Source organism: Urtica dioica, chromosome 5 (genome assembly GCF_054948205.1).
Source record: "Urtica dioica subsp. dioica isolate 48M chromosome 5, U.dioica_male_clone48M_v1_H2, whole genome shotgun sequence".
NCBI lineage: Eukaryota > Viridiplantae > Streptophyta > Magnoliopsida > Rosales > Urticaceae > Urtica > Urtica dioica.
The window spans coordinates 40275909-40277419 of NC_142760.1; the positions used below are offsets into that span (position 1 = coordinate 40275909).

A 1511-nucleotide genomic window follows, 5' to 3' on the forward strand; every position below is an offset into this window, starting at 1 on the left:
AGAAGAGTAACGTTATCATGATTCATGATATCGACATATTGAATAACAACAGAAGATAATTGACATATTACAATTTACAACAACAACTAGCTTTAGATATACATAATTCATACAAAGAAAGTCTCGTCTTTTCATAAACCAACTAAATTACATATTTACTTTTCCTCTTAAGCAACCTCTTTCTTACTAAATTTGATAAATGAAAATAAAATTAAAAGATAAAACAGTTCAGAACATAAACGGCGTGGGAGAAAAAGCTGGCATCACCACCGGGAATGAAGATCGCCTGAAATATATATAATAATAATAATAATAATAAGTCAATTATATATATATATATATATATATATATATATTTTGCTCTTAACCAAATTATCTAATCATTGATCACAAACTAATTACCGGTAATCGTCTCTGTGCGTAACGACATTCGTCCTCTGGCTACGCGTCGCGCTCTTCCTCTTCACGATCCGCTCAGATCCGACCGTCCGATCGTCTCGGCGGCGATCGCTCTTCTCAACGACGTCGTTGTCCTCCGAGATCGAGCACAGTGAGGGCTTCCACTCCGCCGAGTGTCCCGCGGAAGCTCCGGCGAGCCTCCCTCGCTTCCGGCGGAGAATCAACGGCGACCTGACCATAGAACGAGTCTCTTCCGTCGCCGCCGGGATCTCAGCTTCCTCCGATCTCGACGCCTGCCGATAAATCCCGCCGGAGCTCCCGCAGCAGGAGACGAAGTCCAAGAACTTCATGACCGAACGTACGATCGGAGAGAGAGAGAGAGAAGGAAAGATGAAGAAATAATCTCTCTCAGATAGTCATGAGAGTCCGTACAGTTTGTTAGGGTTTCAGAGTCATTCTATCTCTTCTTTGTGATGATTGATAGGATTTGGAAGAAAATTCTTTGTTTTCTTTATCTCTGGTATTTTTCGTTCGCTGTTTATAAACTTCATTCATATAATGCGATTTTTTTTTTAGCTGTTGGTGGGTTTTTGGCTATAGATATAGTCATTGTTTTATCCGATTATTACGAAACTACCCTACTTATGCTGACATGGCATCTCATGGGAAGAGGAAGCTGAACTCTTTTTTATTGGGTAGTTTTGGAAACTATGAGTGATAGTGAGTAATATTCAATTGATATTAGACATTTGATTAAATATATATATATATATATATATGTGTGTGTGTGTGTGTGTGTGTGTGTGTGTCATTTGACTAAAATATCTTTGAACTCATTTTATCTCTCTCTTGGTCATTCTCTATTTTTCTCCATTTTCCCCTCTTTCTCTCCATATTTATCTCGAGCTCTCTCCATAACAGCAAAAAAAAAAAAAAGATATATGCCATCTCGAATTATCGTAGACGCAAAATTATGAATGTCTTGGATTACAGAGGACTTTCTTAATCCATTTTCGTGAGTGTGAAGGATACTCGATTTGTAATGAGTATGTGATTTTTTTTCATGTTATATAAAATGTTATTTCATTTTTCGAACTGTTCTGTGATACTAA

At 37.6% G+C, this 1511-nt stretch overlaps 1 protein-coding gene across 1 annotated transcript; it reads right to left on the reverse strand.

Annotated features, from left to right (window-relative positions):
* Window positions 1-970, reverse strand: LOC149398477 (uncharacterized). The gene is made up of 2 exons (XM_089614682.1): window positions 403-970; window positions 1-286 (listed from the first exon to the last, which is right to left on the reverse strand). The coding sequence occupies exons 1-2, from the start codon at window positions 747-749 to the stop codon at window positions 229-231; spliced, it is 405 nt and encodes a 134-aa protein (XP_089470808.1). The 5' UTR covers window positions 750-970; the 3' UTR covers window positions 1-228.
* Window positions 971-1511: the final 541 nt, after the last annotated feature.

What these genes read in the sequence shown, in the direction of transcription:
- LOC149398477 (XM_089614682.1), bottom strand. Translation starts at nt 749, where the DNA reads ATGAAGTTCTTGGACTTCGTCTCCTGCTGCGGGAGCTCCGGCGGGATT. An exon ending in ACGCACAGAGACGATTACCG is followed by an intron (nt 287 to 402) that starts GTAATTAGTTTG and finishes TATATATTTCAG; the next exon opens with GCGATCTTCATTCCCGGTGG.